Raw genomic sequence first — 13,337 nt, forward strand, 5'->3', positions numbered from 1 at the left:
AGAAATATTTTGGGAAATTTGATATTGGAAGGCAGCAAAAAGATCATTTTGTTTATAAACCACTGTTGGTCTGCTCTCCAGGTGATGCTATACGGTATATTTCTAGTTTGTCCAGTGGTTTTTGGCATGGAATAAATGTCCTGACGTTATTCTGAAAAGCCGCTATTGGTGAAGCATTTTGGAACATGATTTGCTAAATATTAAATAAAATGTTCCTAAGTTTATTTTAAAGTCATATTAAATCCAAAAATGTAAATGATTGCAGCTTACTAATTCTTATGTTGACTACACTACTTTTTGTGCTTTTTTTTTTTTCTTTTTTTCTGTTTATTTTCACCTAACCAATTAAGTTTTTTTCAGCGCCATTTAAGAAACCAAGCTGTCCAACAAAAGTAACGATCAGATGGTCAAGATAAACAATTTGAAACTGACAGGGGTGTTCACAATGATCTGCTTTTATTGCCAGTTCACACCACATGCAGTCCAGTGCGTTATTTTCTGTATCAAAAACTTATAGAAAGTAGGCTATATGGTTTTCAATGGCATAGTTCACAACAGTGCTTGCAGTTCCAGTGCGTTCCAGAAAAAAAGTAAAACATGCTGCATTTTTCCTGCACTGTTCTGAAATGCAGTAAAACGCACTGGAACAAACGTCCTTTTTTTAAGGTTAAGAAAAAAGAGGGGGTAAAAATGCACTGGACTGCATCAAAAACACGCATGCAGAAAAGCATCTGGAATGCATCCGGACTGCGTTTTCTATGATGTGAACTGGCCCTTTACACCAAATGCAGTCCAGTGCATGTTTTTTTAATGCATTAAAAAAACGCATGAAAAGTAGGTTATATGGTTTTCAATGGCATAGTTCAAACCAGTGCTTGCAGTTCCAGAGAAAGTATAACATGTTGCATTCTCCCTGCACTGGACTGTACTGGAACGCTGTAAAACGCATGAAAAACTCACTAGAAAGAACCTAAGTGAACAAAAAACACACTGGAACACACGTCCTTATTTAAGGTTAAGAAAGAGGAGGAAAAAATGTACTGGAACCCATCAAAAACGCGCATGCAGAAAAGCATCAAGACTGCGGTTCGATGGTGTGAACTGGCCCTTATTCATATAGTTAAAACCTTTGTCGCAAAAGAAAAAACTAAACTGTTGCTTTAACTTAAGTTTTAGCTGGAGTTTTGGTTTTAATTAAAGTCCTTCTAAATTTGCTAGTGTCCTGCCCTCTCCCTAGGTTGACAAAACTGCTGTCTAAAGGTGCCTCTGTTGCTCCTCCATCTATACTGGAGACACCCTAAGACAGAAGGTGTTACTGGCTAGATCAAGTGAAAATAAAGGAAAGTCTAAAATAAAAGCTATGGACCCACCATATTTATTGATTGGCAAGCTGCAATCTATTACATTGTTTTAGGATTAATTGCTACTTTAAGCCTAGGTTCACACTGAGTGCTAGAATGAAATTGTGCGAGTTTAGCTGAACAATTCATTCCCGCATGTCAGTCCTGATTTCGGGGACGATTTCAGAGACATCTGTGCAGGTTTCTGCACAGATGTCAATGGAAATCGCACCCCGAAATCGCCAAAAGTAGTACAGAAACTGCTTTTGGAAATCGGTGTGACGTCGCAAATGCGGAGTCGCACCATTTAGGACGATGCCATTGCTGGCAATTGCTGCCGAATTGACATGTCAAATCGCACCAATGTGACCCAGGGCTAAGTGCCAATAGTATGAGCTCATTTATATGAATGTTTAGGGATGTCAGTACAGTTCGGCTTTTACTAAAATATATCTCCAGCCACAACTTGTGTATTTTAATTTTGAGAAGAGAAGGCTTGTGTCTCCATTTGGGAGATTTCGCCTCACGTCTTCTGCTGGTGATATAGTGACTGGAAGTGGTCATTTTTCCAATGGAAGCAGGGAAAACAGCGATGTAGTCATTGGTTGTGTAATGAAGAGAAAATGTGAATTTGGTAATGGTCCCCCCCCTCCTCATTTTTGAGGGGGGATGTCGGGGTAAAATATTTGGTAGTGGTGTCTTGGCATTTTCTGCTATTTTTGAAACACATGAGGAAGGGGGGACATTTATAAAGCTACTTCTAAAAACAAAATGTGCTTTACAAGTGTTCTTGGCGCTTTGCTTCCTTCAGGATTTGGGAGTGAGCTACATCCAGTTCCTTTAAATTAACTGGACAAAATGAATGCCTGAGGCGACTCTTGTCCAACCCATGTGCCCAGCCTCTCCTTCAGTCACAATGTTCCCTGTGGTGCTGGGATTACTTTTTTTTTTTTTGTCACCAGTCTCCAAACTGTGTTATACAGACATGAGATGTAGGCACATTTTCTAGTGAACAATGCAGTGTCCAGTGGATAGCGTTATCACTTTTTGTTAAGAATTAAACTACGGTGTTACTAATTTATTGTACTGCACAGATGGGACCTCAGTTGTCAAACTGACAGCAGCTCCTGGCAGCTATAGCCAGGTGTCTATTGGGGGAGGATTCTAGGACATTAAGCACTAAATCCTTCACAGGATACATTTCCTTTTTCTGTTTTTAAAACAAACTTTATACTTGATTTAGCAAAGAGACTTTAATTATTGAACAAGAAAAAAACCTATCAACTATTGAGTCTCTTGAACAAGAGAAGGCAGATGAAGAGGATGAAGGAAAGAAAGATGAGTCTAGCTGTTCCAGCGAAGAGGAGGATGAAGACGACTCTGAATCTGAAGCAGAAACAGGTTAGTACCTAGAAGGCTGTTTCATTTTAGGAGTGTAATTGATTTTCTTTTCCTAATTATGTATTTAAGTGGTTATAAAGCCTAAGCATTTTTTTCAGCGTTCATGTAGGCTTCTTACGCACTCCAGCTTGAAAAAGCTCAGTACAGCTTATTTTTTTACTAAGCTAAAATACAGCTCATTAATTGTAATGTGCCTGTGCACACAGGCGCGTAAACGAGCGCTGTGTATTTAGTAAAAAGAAAATAGAAATCTGCATTTTTTGGTCAGTAATTTACACCTCATGAGCGCTAAATGCGCAAATGTCCATCATATTGTGAGCGCGAGAATAGGTGTGTGCGCATGCCTGCGAAATTGCGCAAACGCATATGCGTAAAAATATGTGCAAATACAAAAAAATGCTGAAAAAATAGTTGCTCAAACAGGAGTATTGTGTGCAAGAGGCCTTAGAGTCCAGAATTTAGAAGATTTAGTCAAGCAGTTATTCTTCAGATTCTAATTATTTTGGTGTTCAGACTCCTGGAAATTGTCTGGACATCCTTAGGCTCTCCAGAGGTAGTCTGGTTACTCTTCTCAAAAAATAACAGGCAAGACATCTGCATATTCATTGGGCCAAAATTTTTTTTAACCAATTGGAAGTTGAAAATTTCTATTGATGACTGAAGGCACTTATTAACATCTAGAGCTGTCCTTATGTGCAAGCAATAAATCAGAAACCTTATTTCTCATTTGGTTGTTAATGGTTACCCTTAGTAAATCTTCCTTTGATGTACCATGCTTTAGACGCTAGCTGGGTAATCCATTCCCAGTATACAGTAGTACCTTGGATTACGCGCATAATTCATTCCAAAAGCATGCTTGAAATCCAAAGCGCTCGTATATATCAAAGCGAGTTCCCCCATTGGAATCAATGGAAATTCAGATAATTAGTTTGTGTCACTGCTAGTGTACGCAGTACCACGTGTGGCCAGACGTGGGGTGACACTCAGACACTCGGGTGCCGAGTGTCTACGGCACACCCCCCCCTCCCCCCCCACCGCTTGCCACATGCGGTATTGCACAGCCCAGAGGCTTGAATCCTACTTGTCTTCTTGCGAGACAACGATCACAAATCAAGTCAGGATTTTTAAAATCTGCTGGTATTGGGAAACGATCGTAAACTGTGTTACTCGCAATTCGAGGATTTACTGTAGGAGATTCTGGCAAAATAAGTAGATGTAATATGCATGTTTTCCTTTATTTTTAATTATATAGCTTCCTAACTACCCATGAAACCTAAAATCCAGCAGGCTTTGAAACGTTTATGATCTATGTGCATCCAAAACATTTATTTATTTTTTAATTTTGGATAGCATGGGAATGAATTGGAACCCCTGCCAGGTTTTTACTGCTATCTGGTGCTCCATTAGAGAAATCCTACCACCCTGTTAATATTTTACCAGACAAAAAATGAGTGAAAATCTCCAACCGGAAGTCTGCACTGTGGGCACCTGAGCTGAGCGAAAACCTGCATTTTCAGGGGTATTGGAAGTGTGTTACAGGCATTCTTTGCATGTGTATTAAGCTTCAGGAGTTGACTGGGCAAAAGGGGAGGAGAGCAGTTCCGCTGAACGAAAGGAATTCTTCAGGCGTAAAAATGTGCAAAAAACACGAGTGTCGCACATTTTGCAGGCATGCCTATTGACCTAGGGTCGAAAACACCTGTGTATGCGCTTAAAATGAATTTACTTTTTTGGGCGCAGGACGACTGAGTGTATAAGGAATAGGAACAATTAGAGGAAATGTGATTCTGCGCAGTCAGACATAGAAAGGTGTAGGGAGAAGAGCAGAAAAGCACTCCAGTGTTAATTGGGGGGCTGACACTGACAGGAATATAAAAATGCTTTTCTTAAGTAGAGTAAGGGAAGACTAGAACTGCACTCAGAATTTTTTTTTTTTTTGTCTGTGGGGTCAATTCAATAAGATTAACTGAAAAAAATGAATGCAGTATTTCAAAAGTAGTCTGTTCACAAAAAAAAGAAAACCTGCGTTTAAGTGAAATATTTGTTTTGCGATACCTATTACCTAAATTTAGCGTTATTTTTTTTTTTTTCAGCATTTTTCGCAGAGGAACATAGTTCTTGAAGACCACTTTCACATTGGGACGGCGGTTCTGTTAGCAGTAAAGCACCGCTTTTAGGCCGCTAGCGGGGCACTTTTATTCCCTGCTAGCAGCCAAGGAAAGGGTTAATAGCACCCATTTTTGTAGCGCTGCTGAAGACCTTTGCAGGCGCTTTGGCAGTGCTGCCCAGAGGCGGCTCTCTAATTAGGCAAATAAGGCGGTCGCCTAAGGCCTCGCATTCACAGGGGCCTCTCGATCGCCTAATTTAAGAGCCGCCTCTGCTGACAACAATGCCGCTGTGGCATTAAGCTCTGGCCAGCAGCAGGTTAACATTGCCTGTGAGCTCCACGACCAGGCAGTGGAGAGAGGGGACGAAGCATGGCTGTGTCTTCAGGAGGAGGCGGGGCCAACACTGTGTTGTCCGGGGGAGGAGATTGTTGCAGCCGGAGCAAAATGTTAGCACAATTCCCGCTGCACCAGGGACACAGATCGCACCTCCCCCAGCCATCCCCCCCATAACTGGAGTGCTCAGTGGAGCGGTCCCGCAGCACCCGGAGGAGGCATCTGGCATGCAGTGGGGAGGAGTGAAAGATGAAAAGGAAGGTACAGCAGAGGAGGCCTCAGGAGTGCTGTACCGAGATAGAGCGCTGACACCAGCACCGAGATAGAGAGCGCTTTAAAGATCTTAAAGGGGTTGTAAACCCTCATGTTTTTTCACCTTAATGCATCCTATGCATTAAGGTGAAAAAAACACCTGGCATTCACCGGCCCCCCAGCCCTCCCATTTTACTTAACTGAGCCCCTTCATCTCTTCGGCGGGGACGCACTGTCCCTCTCTCCACGGGGTCCCGGCTCTTGATTGGATAGATTGATAGCAGTGCAGCCATTGGCTCCCGCTGCTGTCAATCAAATCTAATGACGCGGGGGGCGGGGCCGAGTCCAGCATTTGCATCTATGGATGCAAATGCTGGATTCGGGAGTGCGCCCGAAAGGTAACCCCCTCAGGAAAGCGCTTCTCCTAGGGGGTTATCTGATGCAGGGAGGAGCCGTGAGAGCCGCAGGGGGACCCCAGAAGAGGATGTTTGAGGCCACTCTGTGCAAAACAAGCTGCACAGTGGAGGTAAGTATGACATATTTGTTATTTTCTTTAAAAAAAAAAAAACGATCCTTTACAATCACTTTAATATACTGTATGTAATTTATACTGTTAATTTTTTTTTTTTATTTCTTAAATTAATTTTTCCCATTATGGGCGTGAGTGGGGCCTTGTGTCTAGGTTTTGCCTAAGGCCTCACAAAGCCTAGAGCCGCCTCTGGTGCTGCCCATTAATTTCAATGGGCAGGGGTGGTGGAGGAGCGGTGTATATACCACTCCTGCACTGCCCCAAAGTTGCTGCTTGCAGGACTTGTTTTCCTGTCCTGCAAGCGCACTGCCCCAGTGTGAAAGCACTAGGGCTTTCACACTGGGGAGGCATGAGAGGTGCTATTTTTAGTGCTAAAATGCCTGAAAAGCGCCCCAGTGTGAAAGGGGTCTAACTAAATGCACACAGAAAATATGAAATTGTGAAAACAGTCTAGTGTGCTTTCATTCACTGAACAATCTCCCTGAAATGCTGCAATTTATTTCTTTTTTTTTTTTTTCCAAAGTATTTTATTTTATTGGTGATTATGAAATCTTAACAGGAATCATTGATCATCAAGCATTGAACAATGAAAAAGAAACAGTTGTAAGATATACAGAGATTTACAAAAACAGAATGTCCCGGCTATCAGTGAAAATCACTTTCATGCTAGGTCGATTGTAAATAGGGGTGTTAACCCAACTTATTTCTTCAATTGGGCATTAATTGTCCCATAACTGTTGTTCTATGGAAATTGTATGCTTCTTACAGTGAAAGTATCAATATCCTGCTCTTGGAGGGTGAGAATCGAGTATGACTTCTGTCGAAGGTGTAACATACTTGTCACTGTGTCTGTGTGGGCCTGGTTAGTGATCGTTCAGTGTATTTTCGTGAGTGTCTGAAGTTTGTTTCATTGCAATTTATTTCTATTCCTGAGCTTATGGCAGAACATTTCCACATTGATACATTGTATACTTTTAACTTACTGGACAGTGCAGAGTTCCCCTCATTTGTTTCTCTGTACATTGCTAAAATACTGACTGCCTACTGGCAGGTGACAATGAATGTGTGTCTTCTAAGGCCCCTTTCACACTTGTGCGACTTGGGACTGTAAAGTCCCATGAAAAGTCTTACCCAATGATTTCCAATGAGTACCATTCTTATCTGTGTGATTCAAGTCGCACCAACTTCAGAGTAGTCCCTGTACTACTTTGGTCCGACTTTGATGCGAGTTGAGATCCATAGACCCCAAGTTTACACAGGCATTCCCTGAAATCTTGTCAAAATCATTGTAAAATCGCAGTAGTTTGAAAGGGGCCTTAAAGAGGTTGTAAACCTTCCTTTGCAAGTTGTACCTATAGGTAAGCCTACAATAAGGCTTACCTATAGGTACTGTAAATATCTTCTGAACGTGCAATGTCATCGGCATATGCGCTGTGAGGAAACAGCACCCTGATGTTAGTCACTCAGGTTCTAAACATTTAACATCCTGTTCAGCACTATTTTCCGAAGACAATAAATAAGGGTGTATGGCCAACGTTGGCACCGTGTAAATCCAAATTAAACAAATAGCCAGCACGTCTTCAACACTGTGTATTAAAAAATCAAGGCGAATCTGTGTGGAAGCCAAGCTTCCTCTTCAAGATGCCTTTACACAGTGTGATCCTTAAAGAGGTTGTAAAGTTTTTTCACCTTAATGCGTTCTATGCATTAAGGTGAAATAACATCTGACAATACCAGCCCCCCCCCCCCCCCCCCCCCCCGTTTTACTTACTTGACCCCTCGAAATTCCCGCACTCTCCCCCTAAATCCTCTTCGCCGCTCAGCCTGGCCGTTGATTGGTTACAGTGGATGGATTGAAAGCAGCGCAGCCATTGGCTCGCGCTGCTGTCAATCACATCCAATGACGTGGCGCGCCGGGGGGGCGGGGCCGTTTGATACAGTGGGCGGCTGTATCACAGGATCGCAAGCACTCAACCCCCCCCCCCCCCCCCCCCGCAGCTGCAGAGTTTGACCGGCGGAACTTCAAAATGGCATATTGAGATCAGTAGGGCCACACAGCAACCGCAAGTCCAACGCTTGGTTTGCAGTTGTGCAGTCCCGCAATGTAAAATTTCTATTAGGCAATACTTTTTTATTTTTTTTATTTTTTAAAGGCACAGAGAGGTGGCAGTAGTGACTCCAATTCCTGCTAGCCATTACTGTGTCACCCTCTGAAAAGTCAACCGCAGATTGCTTTGTAGAGGGCGATAAACATTACCGCCTGTTTGAATACCAAAGGTGAGAGGAAATCCTAAATTTTCAAAACTTCTGCTAAGCAAGTTGAAGGGAAATCATCCAATAGGGACAGATTTTCTGGTAATTACCTGTCTAAGGTGGGAATTGCTTCACTACAAGGAGTTTTACCGTCTTTTCCTGTTGCATTGGCAGGAAGTGAAGTGAGACACAACATGAGTTAAAATTGTTTTTGTTTTTAATCCTTCCATATTCTATCAAAACAAAAAATAGTTTTCTCTTCACATAACATGTTTATTCTTATACTGGTTTGTTTTAGTGGGTGCATTTTTCTTGTAACATAGGTTTAGCACCATTAGTTGAATTGTATGGTGTCACCTTGCTTTGCTCTTACACACCACACAATGCCATCCCTTAGGCTGAGTTCACAATGGCATTAAGAGCAGGTGTTTGAGAGGTGCTAAAAAGGCCCCTCAAACGCCTATGCACAAGGTACAATAGACAGCACATAGAGCTGTTCACACAAAGCGTTAGGGTTGCTTCAAAATTGAAGCCTTATGTCGAGTCAGGAGGCATTTGAAGCCTTTCAACGCCTCCCATTCAAGTTTATGCTAACGCTTCGCAAATGCTCTGGCAGGCAGTTGCGGGTCGTTAAGATTAGTTAATTTACTTTAATGGAATAGGCGTTTGTGGAGCAGTTTTAACTAGGGATTCAACAATACCATTTTTTAACACAGAGTACCAATCCCTTTTTTTTTTTTTTTCTGAATTACTCGCCGCTACCATTTACCGATACCTATCGCATAGGAAGAGGGGTGGGGGGGGGATAGGGATGGGAGGATCATTGTGAGACATGGGGAAGAGGTGACAGCTGGTGGAGGGAAGGAGGACATAGCACAGGGAGGGCACACGAGACACGAAAACGCAGTACAGGGGGTTGGGAGGTCACAGTACAGGGCGGGCAAAAGCGCACAGTAAGCAGGGGTTGGGAGGGCATAGTACAGGGGTTACTGCTTGCAGAGCTGTCTTCCATCCCTGCATTGTAAACAGCCTGAACACAGGCAGAGCTCCTGCTCCCCACACAGCACACACTGGAGCTGAAATCTCATTCTCTGCACAGTGTATAGCTGGCTACTGGTTGCAGTTCCGACCTGTGACATTCCATGGTAGGAACGGCAATTAGTTGCAGTAGCTAGCTATATACAGTACACATCGTAGCTGTAAGGGAATGGGATCGGGAGGAGGAGCATTTAGTGCTGCTATGCTAAAGATGTGTACTATGCGGAGATGGGAGAAGCATCACGGGTGGTGGAGGGCTTAGAAGGGGGGAGCCCACCCCTCCCTAGTACCCCTCTAGATCTCGGCATTATCTTGCACAGCTGTGCTGGAGGGATGTCTTCTGCTCAGATCCCCGCCAACTCTCGTCTCCATGCCCTGTGTTAGCAGCAGTATAAATCCCGCCCACATAGGCAGTAATAACATGCTCTGCCTCTGGGTTCCTTCTTACACCCTGCAGAGTACTAGAGGAGCACTGGAAACTGCGGGAGCGGTGGAGGAATTGCAAGAGGCCCCCCTGGACAGAGCCTAGGTTGACCCGTGCATTAAGACAGCCCTGCTCCAGTGTAGACAGCCGGCCGGAGGAGGGGGAGGAGGCGGCATTCCGCTCCCAAGCTGACGTCACTTCTGGTATCGGCTTAAGGTATCGGAGCATTTTCGCGAGTACCGATACTTGTGAAAATGCCTAGTATCGGTATCGTTGCAGCCCTAGTTTTAACGCTCATCAAACGCTTCGAAACTGCCCATAGGGTGTTTGGGGAGCATTTTTAACTCATTAATTGTAAAGCCCCTGTCTAATGCCCATACTGAAGCTCATTGGTGCCTGACTGATGCCCATACTAACACCATACAAACGCTATAGGAACGTTTTTTGTGCGTTAGAAATTTAGTCAAGTGTGAACAAGCCCTTATTTTATAGTCGTCTGTTTTTTTTAGTTTGTGATGGCGTGCTACAGGAGTATTTAGTACCATTTGACAGGTTCCTAGGACTATTTTTAGCCATTTTCATTTCTAATATATGTATAAATGTTAGATTTTGTTAATTCTCTGATTTGATGCTGCTCTCTTTTGGTATATTCTTTTTGTAATGGAACAGAATATCCCTAATTTACTATTGCTGTTTTTCTCTTGACGACTTTCCAAATGTAGATAAAACCAAACAGTCTACAAATAGTACCAGATCTCAGGTGACCACTGGAACAGCTGTACCTTCTGTGGCATCTGGACAGATCACACCAACTTCACCAGTAAAGAAGGTAAATTTGATATGTGCAGATTTTTTTTGTTCCCCCGAACTTGAATGTGTCTTAGTAGAGAGGAATGTGTTTCTTAGCCCCTGAATTATGTATTGTTTGTATTTATTACCATATACAGTGCTGTTTAGAAACATACAGTACTTTTTATTTGTATATGTCTACAAAAGGACATTTCTACGTTTCTATTTTTATAATTCATCATAATCTGAAAATTACCACCCCATCAATTGCATTGTCTATTTATGGATACCTTTTTAACTAGTGGCTTTCTGCCTCTCTGAATTCCATTCACCCTTGACCCTTTCATTGTCCTTTGCCTCTTACCCCAGACTCTTACCACAAGTGTGTTCAGTTGTTGCACCGCCTGCACTGTGAAAGTGATCGATGACTATACAGGCACCTGGTCATTTTTACTTTGCAGCTGGTAGTCGGCTGAGGAAAACGAGCACAAACTGATGGCTGCTACTGCAGCCAGGTAATATGCACATCCAAAGAGCTAAACTGGTTAAAGCCTCTTTTTATAACTCAAGTTATTTTTTTTTCATTTTACATTCTACATTTTTCATTTTACATTCAAAATATTCACACATTTTGTTAAAGTATGCAAATAGTGGTTAAAAAAAAAAATCTAACTTTTGCTTTTTGTAAGTGTGGTGTTTCTTGTAACATACTTCAAACAGCATTTCAATTAATAACTGAGAGGTTTTGGCTGTTTCAACTGGGTTACCCGAGAGGCTACGTTTTTTTTTTTTTTTTCACTGCTGAATCTAGTCCTAAATGTATGTCAGGATTTTAGCTTCAATCTTATTTGTATAGGACTTGTATTAATAGAACATAGGTTATATACAGCTACCTTTTAAAGCGGAAGTAAACCCTGATGGGTTTTGCTTCCTCTTTATTTCCCTGCAAAGTAAAAGTATAATGGGCTGTTATGTGTTATGCGGCGCATGTGTGTAAGGGTTTATAACCACTTTAAGTGATTATTTACAGCTAGATTTAAGCGATTGGACAATGGTAAAAGATCTTGCAAGGGCTGCCCACAGAATTACACCATATAAACCCTGCTCACTCTGAGACTCTAGTGTTTTTTTTTTTTTTTTTTTGCTAGTGTTTATAGGTGATGGTCATGTTTTTGCAGTTCGCTGCTCCAAAATAGCTTCCCAATCGCTCCAGCTGGGATTAGGGAATTTCATCTGCATTCTTGTCTTATGGCTTTTGAATGCTCACAGGAACGAGACCCGCCCGGACCCCACACTGGGCATGCGATGATGGCCTGTAATGTTACCGGTTAGCACTGGACAGTGCATAATGGGACCCTGTGCAATAATATTGCCTTGCGGACTGGTAAGGCCCTAGACAGGTCCAGGGCAATGATCCCTCCTTCAGAGAGCCAAGACCCTGAAGGCCCCTGAGGTGAAACCTGCCATGATGGTGAAGATTGGACCTTAGGGGGTTCTGCAGCAGGAATAGTGAGTGCCCTGGGGTAGCCCACGCTGGTCTTGTGCCCTGGCTACTGACCCCCCAACTCCAAGTGGAATGCAAGGTGACTAGGCAGTGTTTTTTTTCAGGTCATGGGCCCTTTAATTCTTAGGGGCTGATGATGCAGGCAGCACAGGAGGCCTTACATTCTTTATGCCCCCTACATTCCTTTTCACTGGCAGAGCTGCATATGGATTGAACAGGATATGATGTCACGGATGGGTGGAAGTTACTTAGCAACCCCTTGACACATGCATCTGGGTACAGTGACTGTGGCAGATGCTGTGGAACTAGTGGTGTAAGACTACAGGCCGCAATGATGATGGTTGATTACAGGTCGCAGCAAATCTCCACAGTGTGGAACTACAGGTCGCAAAAGAGCCTTGTGATAGTATCTTTGGTCACTGTAAGTTGGTGTGTGTTGGTCGTTCTTTTATCTATTTATTTTTTCTCTCCCTACGACCTTACTGGTGAAGGTATTGAGGCACCTAGGGTCCTGTTTTGGGCTACCAGAACACCAGTGGTCTTTTGACTTGGTGCCGCTCACAGATCGCCATATTTTTTTTTTTTTTGCAAGGGTCACTGTAATTCGTCAGCAGGCCGCATCTCGCTGACAACAGGTGGTTTTGAAGGGAGTACGGGGTCCTAAATACCTGCAGGTAGGAAGGATCCTGTGAGAAGCTACCATGCAACAAATCCCCTGGGGGGGGGGGGGTTTAAGTTTGTTCCAGGCGTCTGACTGACTTTCACTGTCTGGTATCTCCTACTTTTGGGGCACTTTCCTCCAGTTCCTTTGTGCCAAGGATGGAGTTCTCATCTGCTTATTGCTGGGGTGCAGCAGCTTCCTGGAATACTTGTCGACTGGACTGTAGAGCTGCACAATTAATCGTCAAGAATAGTTATTGCAATTCCCCAGCCCCCCCGTTGCGATTTTGATGTGGTATTTCCCCATTCCTTCTATGCAGAGAATTTTCTCTGCTCTGCTTAAGCCAACAGCCCTCAAAAGAAAGGAAAACAAACAAACAAAAAACGGGCAGTCTGCCAACAGTCACAGCATTCTTTAGCACTTAGCAGAAAATTACACTTTAATGAATTAAAAAAAAAAAAAAACTAACCAGTAAAGTTAGCCCAATTTTTTTTGTATAATGTGAAAAGATTTTATGCCGCGAGAATCGTGATCTTTTTATTCTAAGCAAAAAAAACGTGATGCTCATTTTGGCCAGAATCGCGCAGCTCTACTGGACTGTCATGATTGCAAACGTAAACCTTCCCTCTTGCCTCCCTCCTTCTGTATTAACATAGTAATCAGTGAAGGATGAGGTAGAGGAAAAGAATATTTTGGTAGAGGAAT

General features: G+C 42.9%; 1 protein-coding gene across 1 annotated transcript in view; it reads left to right on the forward strand.

Annotated features, from left to right (window-relative positions):
- The window catches only part of PPP1R12A (protein phosphatase 1 regulatory subunit 12A), a 220,682-nt gene that overhangs the window by 131,611 nt on the left and 75,734 nt on the right, over positions 1–13,337 (forward strand). Inside the window, exons 8-9 of the mRNA XM_073619994.1 lie at positions 2,584–2,741; positions 10,401–10,507. Coding sequence (XP_073476095.1) covers positions 2,584–2,741; positions 10,401–10,507 — 265 coding nt within the window. The remainder of the gene's footprint in view (positions 1–2,583; positions 2,742–10,400; positions 10,508–13,337) is intronic.

Source organism: Aquarana catesbeiana, linkage group LG03 (genome assembly GCF_042186555.1).
Source record: "Aquarana catesbeiana isolate 2022-GZ linkage group LG03, ASM4218655v1, whole genome shotgun sequence".
Classification (NCBI taxonomy): domain Eukaryota; kingdom Metazoa; phylum Chordata; class Amphibia; order Anura; family Ranidae; genus Aquarana; species Aquarana catesbeiana.